Consider the following 12232-nt stretch of genomic DNA (forward strand, 5'->3'; position numbering starts at 1 on the left):
GTGGATCCAAAATGGACCCAATTACGATCATGCCTGATGCATGTAGTTCAATATCCTATTAGCTTTGTCAAATTCAGGTTCCCTACTAATAAGATGAGCCGTATAGCGATGAATCCTATGATTCCTCTATACTCGATTGAAGCCCAGCCATCAAATTAAATATTCCAAGCTCTTGCATGTCAGGTATTGAGATCCATTGTATTATGGGCTCTATTAGTTGGGAAATGCTCATAGTGGCCCAGTAGATGTTAAAGTTCTCCGTCAGGCTTAAGTTAGACCCCTTTTTCTTCTTGTACATGTTGAAGCTTGTACACCAAACTACTACCAGTGAGATCCAACAGATCCAAGCTCTGACTTGGAGTACGAGTCTGAAATCAAAACATTCTCAGATGAATGCTCTTTTTTGGATAGCTGAATCCACTAAAAACCCATAAAATGCTGCTTCAATTCATGAATCGGGTGGCCCAGGTCCAGCACCTAACTTTTATTTGGCCATAGTTGGCCATGAAACTGGCTGATTTACTGGGCCAATCCGAACCCAGAAGTAACTGAAACAAGGAATAAGAGCAATAAAATTAACAAAAGAAGATGAAGTAGAAAAAAAATCCAGCTCAGTCCAGGAATGGGCCAACCAATTCATTTGCCATCCTAAACTTAGGCCCCATCGGCAGGGCACGGATACCCTTTATTTTTACCCAGCCCAATGGGCTAGCCGACACCAATTTATCAGCGGGCCCACTTATTAAGTAAATGGACTGCCGTTGAGGACTTGAGGTGAATGAGGCCAAATCAAGTAGGGGACTTGTCTTGGATAAGCAAGTACATTACACTTGGATAAAAATCAGGTACAAGTGAATAAAGGATTGAACACTGGTGGTGGTGGTGGCTGAACTCAAGAAAGAGCTTTAAGTTATTCTGATATTAGTACTTTTTCCCAACTTCAAAGTAGAACATTTCCTCCTTCTTTTTCTTTTTCTTCTTCTCTCTTTCTCTCTCCCTCCCTTTAGTAAAAAGGAACATGGTTATTGATTTCTGTCACATAAATAATAATGAAGAAGTAGAAGTATGCACTATGCAGCATCCTGTTTTAATTGCATGTTCTAGTTTCTTGTCCTGTCAAAGTATAAAGCTCCATGGACAAAGCCTCCAAGAAGGTAGTTTAGTCCTGCAGAGTGAGACCCGAGTAGAATCCCCACAACACGTAATTTATTGGAATGAAATTTAATGTCTGTTAGATATGATATCAGTTCACCCCTACTAGTTATTAAATCCAAAAAAGAATTTCATCCTCATTCATGAAAATGACATTCTCCCGTAGACAAATTAAAGAAAAGGCCCATCCATCTTCCTTCAATGGTTTTCAGAGTAGGAAGAATCTAATGGCATCATCTTATTTAATTGTGTCTTTTTCTGGTCATTGTTCAATAATAAAGAGGAAAAAGCCCAACGATGTATTGTAACCAGTGACTAGAATGAAATGCCAACAAAAAAAAAAAAAAATCAAAGCATGGAATATAGCTTCTTCATGAGTCATAGTAGAAATGAACCGTTCCCACTTTTCCTTGTTCTTTCTCCACTTCTTGAGATACTGGGATTTGGAGACTATTGCAGAGGGTCTTCTGGTTCAGGTTCTCCAACAAATTGAAACCTGCAGAGAAGGAATTTCTGCCTTTCTGTAGGGCTGCTTTGGTAAATCCCAGGTGGGTTTGATAGAAGACCCAAGTTGATTAATTACCCACATGTACCCTGTCCATGTCAACCACAAAGTCCACCCCTGATGTTGCACCTTCAATTTGGCTATAAATAACAGAGTCATAATCGTAAGGTGATAACATTAAAAAAACCCACAATGTTTTTCTTTCTATGGTAAAATACAAAAACCTCCCCTGAATTTTCTGATTATCATAGAAACATCCCTTTTAGTTTCATTTTAATAAAAACCTCCTCTAAATTTTTAAAAAGCTCAACAAAAACTTTCTTTCTCTCGTTGACCCAGACCAGAAACGTATAAACTTATGAAATTACCCTTGACTAATCTGCTCGGCGTCATTTAAAGTTTTTTAAAATCCCAAATTGCCCTCATTTGAGCGACAACACTTGCACAATTGGTTACCATTCTTTTTCAGAGCAAAAGAAAATTAACACCACTAAACATTTGCAGCGGCGCCATTGCTGGGAATACCAAGAATTGCTAAAATTTAAAACAGACACGCAAATGATTAAGATAAAACAGATTGCTAGGTAGGTGTTTCAATATAAAGCAAACAGGATCGTGTCAATGAATAGCTGCGACTATGGTTATGGCAAATGTGAATGGGTTCGATCATCTCTTTCTCTCTCCCCCGCTCTCTTTATCTCCCTCCATCGGTCGGCCACTGGTAGAATTTTGTTCTGTTAAATGGAAGCAGTCAGTGTCTTTGAAGCTCTTTCATTTGTTCTCTATTCTCATAAACTTTACGTTGGGAGGTTTTGAAAAGCCAAAGAGGAAGAGTCCGACCAACGCTGCATTTTGGATGATAAATTGAAAAAATGCCCCTTACCATTTGTCAGTCTTCCTGAAAGTAACGAAAGTGCTCTTTTAAACACACGTATTGAGTATCGACTGGGCCAAAATTCTTTCTCAATTCAGGGCTTGTCCATTACAGTATACATGCCATTTTTAAATTCACTTCCTCAATAGAAGCTCCTTCTCCTCTCTCTCTTTGTCTCTTTAATTGCACCACTAGTCTGTAATCTGTAGTTTTCCATTCACTTGGGGCCGACTGAAGCTTAAGATGGACTCCCATGCGATTCTTTCTGAGTTTACGAGCGAATGAGCAAACGAGAGACAACAGATAGACTAGTAGACAAAGAACCAATGGCTGTGTATGTGAAAGGCCCAATCTTTATTGGCTTGGTGTTGCTTCTATTTCTGGGGATCACTATTACTTCAAGCTTTGCCTTACTGATAACAATTTCTCTTTTGAAGACAAAGATTGGATGAGGTTCGATTCCATCAGTTTAGTACTGGCATATATGACATCAGTTCTCTTTAATTTGCTACTTTTTTCCTTGTTTAATGGTCTATGGTTGTTGATATTTATTGGCTATTGTTCTTCTTTCTTCTTTCTGGGTTTGGAAGTGTATCATCAACAAAAGAACGCCATCCCCTTTTCTTGAATTCTTTTCGTACGTAAGATGCCCTGACGATTAATTAGGGATAGTTTTATAATTTTATACGTTTTCCGTCTAATGAATGATATAAGGGAGTTTTTTTGTTGAATTTTTTAAAAGTTTTAGGAAGGTTTTTATTAAAATGAAACTAAAGGAGAAGTTTTTATGACTGTCAGAAACGTCAGGAGAGGTTTTTGTATTTTACTCTTCTTTCTATTGTATGACTTTTGGAGCCAATGGCAATGGGTGATAAGCATGGAAATAGAAGGGTCCAATTCAGCTAGGATTTGCCAATATCTGCAGAGGGATACGGGGTCTAGCATTGAAACTTGTCAGAAGGACAGATATGAATTCATCTTAAAACTAAGGGTAAAATACAAAAACCTCCCCTAAGTTTTCTGACAATCTTATAAGTCTCCCCTGTGTTTTGATATGAACAGAATCCTCCCTTATAGTTTTAATAAATGGTGCATATACCTCCCTCTTATTAGTTTTTCTGGCTGAAAACCTTAACGTAATACATTAATTTTCTTAAAATACCACATTTACCCTTAAAGTGGTAACTGAAGCAAACCAATCTCCTACCCTTGTTTTTTCTAGTTCTCTGTCTCAATTGAGCTAACCAATCATCACTCATTTTTTTATCCTTTTGCTCTATTTTATTTATTTTTCACATTTTCTTAATTTTCCGTCTCTTTTATTCTTCTTCTCTCTCTTTCTTCTTCATTCTATTTCTTTCCTATTTTTTTCTTTTCATTTTCTAGTTTTTTTTTTTTTTTTTCAGGTGATAGGCAAATAGGAACCACAGTCTAGAGGCTTCGTGGAGATGCCTATTAAATGATTCTAAGTGACTCCTTTTACTATTTAAGTAATTTAACAGTTATTTTTCAGAACTATTTAATCTACCCAAAAGGCTTCAACCGTACTGAACTCATCTTTATAATGCATTCATATGATGTGCGTGATAGTACTCCAAGTGTTTGAAGAAATTCCTAACACGATCTCAAATCATAAAACAGAAAAAAAAATTCAAAGTTCTATTAAGTATTAAGCGCCAACCTATTTCTCTCAACCTTACCTGGATTGTTTTATTAAATTTATCATGAACAAAGTCAAAGACATTGCCTTCCACACAGATTGATCCCCAAGAGCAAAAATCTTAACAAACTAGAGAAATCAAACATGAAATCTAAATTAAGATTATCAACTGCCTGTTGAAATCTTGCTGAAACCTACAAGAATGTTGCTAGTGAATTTGTTGAGATGTTTTTGTTTCAAAGAGAAGTTTGCTCTGTTCTTGTTGAAGATGTAGAAGTATACATCTCATAAAGAGGAGGATGATACTTGATAGTATTTAAGGGTATTTTAATAAATTCTTCTTTTAATTTAATGGAACTTTAATGAAAGGGAGGTATTTATAGCTTTTTTCAAAACTATAAGGGAGGATTCTGTTAAAATCAAAACATAGGGAAGGTTTATAAGATTGTCAAAAAAACTCGGAAGGTTTTTATATTTTACCCTAAAACTAAACACTTTCTAATCCACTTATGATATCTACCTGAGTTCTTAGCAAGGAAATAAATAACTCCCAAATCTAAACCAAATCATTCTCTTTTGATGAGGAAGATAGGAATCATAGAAGCCCAAATGGTGAAGATTGATGAGACCCTTCACTTTTTCCTTTTGACTGAACTCAAATCTATATGAGCAAAATCGGTTGTCAAAACTCAGAAGGACTAGAGAGGGAGACCAGTGAGCGTTGTCACATGATTTCATGTGCCGGCCCCGATTCCTCTCCTTTGTAATTTCATTCTTTTCTTTGAGTCGTAATTACAAATACAGCCCCCAATGTTTTCTCCAATTCCAAGCCTGTTATTTTAATATGTTTAGCAAAGCAAAAATAATACGTCATATGAAGAGCTCCTCCCACTCAAAGCTGTAATACTCTCCCTGCTCTTGTTCTACAGAGATGCAGATTTTCGAATCGTCTAAAATATAGATAAAAACGAGATATTGCCGTCTTTGCTTCAGTCTTTCTTCTTATAAGGTTATAAGGATGGTGTGAGGACTGGGGACAGCGCGGCTAGGCTTCAGAAGAGAAGCGCGCAATAATTCGAAAGAAGTTTAGATGGCGACAAGACCCATTTGGGTGATTTCTCTATCCAATCTGAGAGATGGGTTGTTCTGAATTCTGGATTTGATTGTGAATCGTGGAATATATCTTTACAAGATGCGGCGAAGGGCGACCGACTACCGGCGCCCAGTCCGAAGGAGGTTTTCTAGTTGGATCTGGGGGCTTCTTGGTTTGTTCTTAGTTGCAGCTCTGGTGCTGTTTGTTGTTCATCATCATCATGACTACCGGGTTGAACAGCCGGTAGAGGTGAGTTTAGAGAATTTCCGATTGCAAATTTCAGTGCTGTATCTCCTTATTTTGATGGTGGTATAACAAAGTTGCAAAATTATTTTTTCTTTGTTTGACAAAGAAAATAGTATTTTTCCGGCCAAAACCATCCGTTGTTGGGCGTCCCATAAGTTTTCTTTATTCAATTCATTATTTCTGGTTTCATCCTTGTTATTTTGATTGGATGCTTTATGTTTCGGGAGTAGGAACCTTCTAAAATGATCTTTTGTATGAGTATTTTTAATTTGGGACCCATGAGCTGTAATATCTGGGAAATATGATTTTTAACTGATCTGCGTAGAAGTTCGTTTTTTAAGTTGCCTCTTCTGTGATCTGTAACTTAGATGCTAGTTCCTTTTTTCATTGGGTCTATAATCCATAAAATCATATTTGTAATATAGAAATGGTTGGTGATTTAATCCTATATGCTTGTTGAAAGTTTTTAATCTTTTTCCAAGTTGTTATTGTCTTGGGTTGGCAATTCACTCCCTTGTACAAGTTAGATCAGTCTCACTTGCTACTAAAACAGAGGAAATGTTTTATCAGCACTATATATCCTTAAGGTGTGGTTTTGTGATCCAACTTCCTTATCTCTAGCTAGCTATTCTGGGCAGATTGTGTCCAGTTTGGTTGTGGTTATTGGGGGCGTCAATCTGTTCTATTGATATTTATTATATGGGCAAATCAGTCAAAAAAAGTATTTGCTATATTGGAAATATGTCTAACGATTACTGGGTGCACTTGGATTAACTATTCTGATGCTTTTGCAGCCATGAAGTTCTTTGCATTTAAATGGTGTAACTAATGTACATTTCTTATGAATTTATAGTGAAAGGTCTTTGTAAGTTTTTAGGCAGGGCTTTCTTTTCTTGTGAACCATGTACATATCCTCTCATGTACACCTTTTTGAACATTAATACAATCAATACAATTCATAACGGTAAGAAAATCAATACAATTCATACTATTTTTTTGACTGGTAATTCATACTCTGTTATCTATCAAAAAAGAAAAAAAAAAACAAGAAACTTGATTCTACGAATACATCTCTTGGATGCTTTGGAATAAACTGAAGATAGAATACCCTAAATCTTGCTTGAGAATTATAATTTTGTTAGGAATTGAGACAGTGAGAATTGTCTCTGATTGTAAAACAGTGCAATCAACTGGGTCATTGTCCATTCATCTAATAGGGGGGGGGGGGGGGGGGTAAATAAAACACAAAATTAGTGTATAGAGACTGTAATGGGGGTAAGTGGGGTGGAATAATGAATGTATTTAAAGGTTTTCACATGCTATATCTTTAAAGGCTTTGTTGAATTGAATTTTGCAACCTATATGTGGCAAGGAGATAGAGTGAAATTTTGTGTTGCCATATGGTTTGGTTGATATGCTTAAGGTGAACATTCTGGGCATTCATCAGATGTCTAGTTAGCAAGAAGCCCTGGCATGAGATTTCTTTGAAATGGTAGCAACCCAGACCATCTGGTGCTAAAGTCTAGGAGGTGGCTCAGTCTTTGAAATGTAGATAACTTAATTGGCCTTTGGCTCAATTAGAAGGTGGGGTAGTTCCTTCTATAGAAGACAAGCATATACTGTTAAGATTGGGAGGTGCATTCTTGGTCTGATATTTCCTCTATTGATAAAAGAAAGGGAATCTAGATTTGGTGTCCAGTATGAAAAATCTAGCTTACCATGAACTTGACTGACAAAATCATGGAGCATTTCTTTTTCTTACTGGTTCTATCATGGTCATTTTAGGAGAAGAGGCATGGTCTTGTGGAGATTGTAAATCCATCTGTGCTTTGTTGGGTTATGCAGGAGATAAGGAGACTAGCATTTTTGCAGATAAATATGTCATTTTTGAGATCACTGGTAAATCTTACCCTCTTTGTTAAATAAATAAAGATAATGTTGTCTAAGAATGCACAAAGAAGTTATAATCAAGATGGTCTTACAAAGAAGAAATCCCATCTTAAGACAAAATTGTAGAATCTCATACTTGAAATGTCCTTAAGGATGGAGGCCCAGCAGAATACCTACTAAACAACTCATATCATCCTCTCAGACTTTTAATGCTGAAGCAAAACTTTCTTTTTTATTGGAAATGAAAAACTTTTTTCCTGGCCCAGTAAAGCTCAGATCTTCCCTCCTCTTCCTAGGTAAGTTTTCTGCTGAAGAATTTATTTATCTTTGGATCCGTCTGAATAAGATGTTCATGCTAGATTCTGAAGCTTTAGCTTTTCTGATAAGGTGATGCGGCATCCTGCTATTCATGGTCCTTCATTTCTCCTGGTTCAACTGATAACTACTTGAGAACTTCTGTTCACCTACACATGTGCAAAACTGTTATACACATCTGCTTTAGGCCCTACAGAAATTCCAAAATGCCATCATGAATGAAATTTCCTTGAAAGGTAGGACTAGAAAATATGAAAGAATGCCCCCATACTGATCCCTCAAGGCATTGCCATCTCTAGAAGTCTCTGGATTCCAAGAGACTAGAAAATATGAAAGAATGGCCCCATACCCAATTGATGCTGAATCAAATGGTAACAATTCAAAAGACTAGCGTGATAATTGGCTGCCTTTTCATGCCTAGCATTCTGGTATTGGATGCAATACCACTTGTAGACTATATTTTATGGTATTAACACTTTTAAAATATGTAGGAGAAATCCAGGACATTCAGGGATTGGAAGCATTTTTAGGGATAAGAGAAGGATTATAGTGGCACTATTTTCAGCACCTAGTAGGAGATTCTTTAAGAGCGGAGGTCATGGCTGTTATGCAAGGAGGTACAAAGAGTAAGAATTATGAATATAAATAATTCTCTGCCGACCATTGAAGCTTTTTTTTGATAAAAAAAGATAGCTGTATTAACATAATAATAAGAAAGACAAAATGTACATGAGGGGATGCACATTGGAGAAATTAAAAAAATTTGAAGCCACTAAGTTCCTCAAGGATAGAGGACCAAATGAAGGAGAAGCTAGCAAGAGGTCATATACTTAAATATGCCTTATCCCAACTATATGGGGTTGGCAACATGTATCCTGTTTCGCCAATCCGTTCTATTTAAAGCCATATCCATTGTTAAATTATTAGTTCTTAAATCATTTCTTACTACTTCTACCCATGTCCTTTTTGGTCTACCCCAGCTCTTCTAGCGCCTTCAGTGTGTAACAAATCACTTCTTCTAACTGGTGCAGTTGGTGGTCTTCTTTGCATGTGCCCAAACCATCTTAGTCTACTCTCTCTCTCTCTCGTTCTATCACCTATTGGAGCTACTCCTAGGTTCCTACGGATAACTTCATTCCTAATCCTATCCTTTCTAGTTTTTCCACTCATCCATCTTAGCATTTGCATTTCTGTCACATTCATTTTCTGGACATGTTTTGTTTCTTGACTGCCCAACACTAAGCTTCATTCAGCATAGCTGGCTTGACTTACAATTGTTTTATAGAATTTTCCTTTTAATCTAAGTGGTATTCGCCTATCACATAGAAGTCCAGATGCACCGCTCCATTTTTCCCATACTGCTTTAATTCTTTGGATGGCAACTTTGAATACAAATATAAAATCAAATACCCAGAATGAGTGGTTTCTTTCCATCACAAGCTTGCATGCCATCTGTTTTGCAGATATAGCACTCTCCAATTACATACTAATTGTATGATCTTGGGTTTGTTGGGTTGGTATCAAATCATCTTTCAAAAAGCACCAAAATCAAGGTGATCAAACACTTTTAAATATTAGAAGAAAAAGAAAATCGTTACAACTAGTAAGGTGACAAACTGATATTTTGCTGGCAAGAAATTGTAGACAAAAAAAAAAGTTGAGATGTCATTGTGACAACTTTCATCTTCTCTTTACTGAAAAGGAAGAAAAGGCTCCCATCTTGGTGCATTTGGAAGGAGAGATCTTAGCTTTTTGAAGGCAGGAGCTGCTCAGTTGATGAACTGATTAGAAGAGTGATGAAGGCATTTCTTTCTTCGCTATCAATACAGGAGAAGTTAGGAGACATACACCATGCATATCCTAATTCTGAAATGTTGTTTTCTTGAGAAAGCGTTCAGGCCAAAAAGATCTCGTGTTTTCTTTAGTGACTCAGTACATGTTTACACTTGTAGTGATACAATTTAAATGAATACAATACTTTACCTTCTTCAAGAAAAAAGGCTCTCATCTATTATGTCTTACGAAACTTCTGTATTTCCTTCATGAATAAATGACTGCTATTGCAGAATACTGTAGTTGAATTATGAATTGACTTAGTTGCTTATTTATGTGGTATTCTAATTACTTGGAATTGACATTTCCTCTCCCAGGAGAATACAAAGGCTAAACTTGTTTCAAGTGAGGGTTTAAATTTTACAGAAGAACTATCAAGTGTGACATCATTTGCCAGGCAGTTAAGTGATCAGATGACACTTGCCAAGGCTTATGTAATAATTGCAAAAGAGCACAATAACCTTCAGCTTGCTTGGGAGCTGAGCTCAAAAATAAGGAGTTGCCAACTTTTGCTTTCAAAAACTGCCATGGAAGGAGAACCTAGCATATTGGATGAAGCACAACAAATAATTGAAAGCCTGACAGCACTGATCTACAAGGCACAAGATGCTCATTATGATATTGCCACTACAATAATGACAATGAAGTCCCACGTGCAAGCTCTTGAGGAGCGTGCAAATGCAGCTACTGTACAGAGTGCAGTTTTTGGGCAGTTGGCTGCAGAGTCTCTACCCAAGAACCTCCACTGCCTGAATATCAAGCTAACGATTGATTGGCTTAGAAGTTCAACCATTCGGGAGCTTGCCAATGAGAATAATAACTCCCCCCGCCTTGTGGATAATAATCTCTACCATTTTTGCATATTTTCAGATAATGTGCTAGCAACCTCAGTAGTCGTTAACTCAACCGTCTCCAATGCTGACCATCCAAAGCAGCTCGTCTTTCACATTGTCACAAATGCGATCAGCTATGGGGCAATGCAAGTATGGTTTCTCAGTAATGACTTCAAAGGGTCCACCATAGAAGTTGAGAACATTGAAGAGTTCTCATGGTTGAATGTCACCTATTCTCCTGTTATGAAACAGCTTCTTGATGCAGAAACACAAACTTACTACTTTGGGGGATTTCAAGAAGGTGAAGCAAAATTTCGGAATCCAAAATATCTATCTTTGCTTAACCACCTAAGGTTTTACATTCCAGAAATATATCCCTTACTGGAGAAGGTGGTATTTTTGGATGATGATGTTGTTGTACAGAAGGATCTGACCCCTCTATTTTCACTGGATTTGCACGGAAATGTGAATGGAGCCATAGAGACTTGCCTTGAGACATTCCATCGCTATTACAAATATCTCAACTTCTCCAATCCAGTCATCAGCTCAAAGTTTGATCCACAGGCCTGTGGATGGGCATTTGGAATGAATGTTTTTGATCTGATTGCATGGAAGAAGACAAATGTGACTGCAAGGTATCACTACTGGCAGGAACAAAATTCTGATCGGTCACTCTGGAAGATGGGAACTCTTCCTCCTGGCCTTTTGGCATTTTATGGATTGACAGAGCCGCTTGATAGGAGATGGCATGTACTAGGGTTGGGGTATGCCTTGAACATTGACAACCGTCTGATTGAGAGTGCAGCCGTCATTCACTTTAATGGGAATATGAAGCCATGGCTGAAGTTGGGTATCAGCAGGTACAAGCCTCTATGGGAACGGTATGTAAACCATACACACCCATTTCTCCAAGATTGCTTCATAAGTTGAGAATGTGGTAGTTTTGTTTCTTGGTCAATTTGATGCAATAGTAGATATCTTGGGCTTCTCAAGAAATGGTCATTCTTGTAGAGTCAAAATCAAAAGTTTTCCCTTCATAGAAGCTTTTCTTTTTATGTTTTGTTTGGAAAGGCAAAAAAATCTCATACATCAGAAATCATGAATCACTAGATCTAGGGGTATGGGGGAATTCTTTCTTGGTTTATAGGGCCCTCTCGGGGGGTTCTAGGATAATTTATTCAATATCAAATTTTGTAATAATTTATCTGCTCTTTTGGATTAGAATTTAGAATGTATTTGGAACCAAAATTTTTGTAATTCAACCAGATGAGCTGGAGACAGTGTAAAACAATTTTTACATGGCCCTGCTATTGGGGAGCATTTTATGAGAAAAGAAAACAAGATTTTTGTAGTGCATAGCCCATTTATTATCTTAGCAATTGGAAGCTAGCTTGTCTCAGCATGCGACTGCTCGAGTACAAGTCACCGGCTTTTGAAAAATTACAGAAAATGAACCAGGGACTCAATGGCTCAATGATCAATGCACACTGTTATCCACTTCATTGCTTGAATGCTCAATGCACACTGTTATCCAGAACATTTTTATTTTTTGAATGATGATGCTGATGCAATATAAGATGACATAAGAATGTGGACTTTGAATTCGGCATCACACAAGGGCATCCTGATAGTGATTTCATAGTGAGATTATGGCTCGAATGCCTTTATTATCATCATCGTCATTATGCAAATCTCTTACTATACCTTCTTTATCCAGCCATTCGAACAAATAATCCCCTACATAGGTTTGGTCGTTTTTCTCTTGTGGCATTTCAAGTAGAGTTATAAGCTGAAGCATTGGCCCGTCGTGAAGGTTCAGAAACTATACACC

The 12232-nt window shown here is 37.2% G+C and overlaps 1 protein-coding gene across 2 annotated transcripts; it reads left to right on the forward strand.

The window, feature by feature from the left end:
• Nucleotides 1-4801: 4801 nt before the first annotated feature.
• LOC104599829 (hexosyltransferase GAUT11-like) lies at nucleotides 4802-11752 on the forward strand. Of its 2 annotated transcripts, none has more exons than XM_010262573.3 (2): nucleotides 4802-5533; nucleotides 9886-11752. In XM_010262573.3, the coding sequence occupies exons 1-2, from the start codon at nucleotides 5384-5386 to the stop codon at nucleotides 11329-11331; spliced, it is 1596 nt and encodes a 531-aa protein (XP_010260875.1). In that variant the 5' UTR covers nucleotides 4802-5383; the 3' UTR covers nucleotides 11332-11752. The 2 variants fall into 2 exon arrangements, with proteins under 2 accessions (XP_010260875.1, XP_088756402.1); XM_088900276.1 differs by lacking the exon at nucleotides 4802-5533 and adding an exon at nucleotides 9460-9667.
• The last annotated feature ends 480 nt before the right edge of the window (nucleotides 11753-12232 follow it).

This window comes from Nelumbo nucifera, chromosome 3, assembly GCF_055504915.1.
Source record: "Nelumbo nucifera cultivar China Antique chromosome 3, China Antique-T2T, whole genome shotgun sequence".
NCBI lineage: Eukaryota > Viridiplantae > Streptophyta > Magnoliopsida > Proteales > Nelumbonaceae > Nelumbo > Nelumbo nucifera.

Coding starts and splice junctions, on each gene's coding strand:
- LOC104599829 (XM_010262573.3), top strand. CDS start 5,384: ATGCGGCGAAGGGCGACCGACTACCGGCGCCCAGTCCGAAGGAGGTTT. Junction 5,534..9,885: donor GGGTTGAACAGCCGGTAGAG/GTGAGTTTAGAG, acceptor TTCCTCTCCCAG/GAGAATACAAAGGCTAAACT.